Source organism: Limulus polyphemus, unplaced genomic scaffold, assembly GCF_000517525.1.
Source record: "Limulus polyphemus unplaced genomic scaffold, Limulus_polyphemus-2.1.2 Scaffold1437, whole genome shotgun sequence".
NCBI lineage: Eukaryota > Metazoa > Arthropoda > Merostomata > Xiphosura > Limulidae > Limulus > Limulus polyphemus.
Window position 1 is genome coordinate 139,237 of NW_013667047.1, and position 2,994 is coordinate 142,230.

Consider the following 2,994-nt stretch of genomic DNA (forward strand, 5'->3'; position numbering starts at 1 on the left):
CTCATATAGTGGTTGGTGCAGAGGTCCTTTGGGGTAAATGTCTTGTATAGAAGATGATGCATAAGTTCTTTAAGGGTATAAAAAATTGCACTAATTGATACATTCATTCTTTGGGATAACAGCATTTTATATTTTAATTGATGCAGTGGTTCTTTGGAATAGACATTTTATATAGAAGGTAACAAATCAGTTCTTTGGGATAATTATCTCATATAGTGGTTGATACATTGGTCTTTTTGGGTAAATGTCTTCTATAGTTTGTTTGAATTTCACGCAAAGCTACACGAGGGCTATCTGCACTAGCCGTCCGTAATTTAGCAGTTTAAGACTAGAGGGAAGGCAGCTAGTCATCACCACCCACTGCCAACTCTTGGGCTACTCTTTTTACCAACGAATAGTGGGATTGACCGTCACTTTATAATGCCCCCACGGCTGAAATGTGAGCATGTTTGGTGGGACGGGGATTCGAACCCGTGACCTGCAGATTGCGAGTCAAGCTCCCTAACCACCTGGCCATGCCGGGCCATCTTCTATAGAAGATGATGCATCAGTTCTCTATGGATGTAAAATATTAAGTACAGTAATTGAAAAATTAATTCTTTGGATAACATCTCATATAGTGCTTTATGCAGTGGTTCTCTGGGGTAAGTGTCTTGTATGGAAGGTGACATGTCAGTTCTTTGGGATAAATATCTCGTATATTACTTGCAAGGAAACAAGATATGAAGTTCTACTTAGAGTGAATTGGTGTCTGAAAATATTCTCCAAACACATTTTTTTCTTTAGTGAATGCTTTGGTTGATAAATCCTGAATAGACTGGTGTATAATTTGGTTTTTAATACATCATTTGTTTTAAAAGATTGGTTTCCAATTAACTTATGTTCAGGATAAGGTATCAACATTTTGTAAATACTGACAATTTTTTGGTCTTAAGTGGAAAAACAGTTGGTAGTGTATTTTATCTTGTGTTTTACAGAATGCTCCTGTAAGCTGCAGTCCTGTTGAATTGGAGAATGAGGATAAACAACTAGTTTGTGACATTGGTAACCCTATGCCTGCTTTAACACAGGTAGAGATGTTTACCATTCAGGTCAAAATATAACAGTGTTTTAATTATAGATATGATCCTTTAAAAGCAACAAAGATTTATGGATGACAAGTTTATGTTCTTGAATTATAAAATTGTATATAATTATTTTTTGTTCTCTTTTGTTTTAGGTAAGATTTATCATAATTTTTGCACCTGCTAAGCGCTTGTCTAAGGCTTTTGATTTATCGTTCAGTGCTGTAGTAAACAGGTAGGAATTTACTTTGTCTGTAGAGAAAATATACAATTATATGTTGTTTCATGTTGTGATGGAAACAAAAAATTAAATATTGAAATTAATTTTTCTAATACCTTAAAAAAGGTGCATAGACAATAATTTGAAACAGTGATTCCCTGGGTGGTATGTTCTTTAATTTAAAAAAAAAGACTAATTTTTGCAAACTAGTAAATTTTATTAAACTTAAAATTAAAAAAAAACTATATTCGGCAGTAAACTTTTTACACTGCAGCTGTCAGCGTCATGATATTGGTTGTGTACTGTAAGCTGATATCTTTATTATTTTATAAGAGCAAAATTAAGAAATTTCTTAGCTTACCATTCTCCAACTGTGTTATACAAATCTGACATAACTAATTGTTTTGGCAGTACCAACAAAGAAGAAGAAGCTGATTTAGTAGACAACACTCATTACATTCATCTACCAGTCAGAGTTGAAGTAGAAATAAATTTGCATGGGTGAGTTTTGTATTGTCTATAATAAAAATGTTTCAAGGGTGACAGACATCATTGCTAAGGAAATTGTAATGACATATAATGCATGAGATAAAGAATGTCATTGTTAGGAAAGTAGATTATGTGATTGATTAAAGAATATAGAGTATAAAAACTAAATTTGATATGCTTTATAAATATATTGTTTCATTTAAGTCGTACACCAATTACACATTAGATGTACTTGGAAACATAACATAGTTATTAATTGTAAAAGAAAAATACCTACTTAAACTGAAACATAAGTTATTTTTTGTGTCATGAATTTTAAGAGAAAATATATATTTAAAGCAAAGTATATATTGTTTTCAGTATCTAAAACACACTTCTGATCTTGTAAATTTCTGTTTCTACTTATCATACATTCTTTTGCTCAGTCTTACATTTTTTTACCTTTCTTCTCTGTAATTAAACAAGTTGCACACCTTTCTACTGGTATTCAATTATAGGGATAAGTAACTGCTTTACCAGTTCTATTCTTTATTGATAATCAATGGCCCTTACATTTTATCAAATTCTGTTTGTTCAAGCTTATTTCAAAAATTAGATATTTTTTAATGAAGAAATGTTAAAACTAGTACTGAGGAAAAAAAATAATACACTTGATTTTTTTTTTGTAAGATGCAGATGTAATGTCTTTTTTTTCTTCAAAAATAACAGAATTGCAAGCATTTATTAAATGTTTTTAAAATTTTGAAGTTGAACCACTTGTTAGGATGGACAAGTTATTAAACTTTAAGTTGGAACTTAAAAAGGATAGAAACCATAAATCAGGTTTACTCTTTGAGCATATAACACCCTCATTTAGTTTGTTACTGAAATAATAGCTGGATTTTAGAAAATCTGTAATAAGATTTCAGGAACTTTACTATTCACTTTTTCCACATATCATCATATTCATTAAACTCCATTTAGACAACTAACAGTTTTTGGGCAATATCATTTAAATAACAAATAAAAAAATTACACACGCACAAACACTGATCTGTTAAAAGTGCCAAACACTTTGGAAATTTATTTGAGACATCAGAGGATCGAAATAGCCAACCTTGAACCTTGACCTCAGTTTTGATCCACACTAGATAAAGAGTATTAACTTTTTCAGCACAGGCTCAGTCCCTGGGATCGACCTCATAACCATTTTGTGCTTGTTTTAGTTTTCATGCTATAACT

At 31.2% G+C, this 2,994-nt stretch overlaps 1 protein-coding gene across 1 annotated transcript in view; it reads left to right on the plus strand.

Annotated features, from left to right (window-relative positions):
- LOC106463554 (integrin alpha-8-like) overlaps positions 1–2,994 on the plus strand; it is a 108,103-nt gene that overhangs the window by 89,443 nt on the left and 15,666 nt on the right. Inside the window, exons 21-23 of the mRNA XM_013923603.2 lie at positions 978–1,070; positions 1,220–1,299; positions 1,696–1,785. Of these exons, the coding sequence (XP_013779057.2) occupies positions 978–1,070; positions 1,220–1,299; positions 1,696–1,785 (263 nt within the window). The remainder of the gene's footprint in view (positions 1–977; positions 1,071–1,219; positions 1,300–1,695; positions 1,786–2,994) is intronic.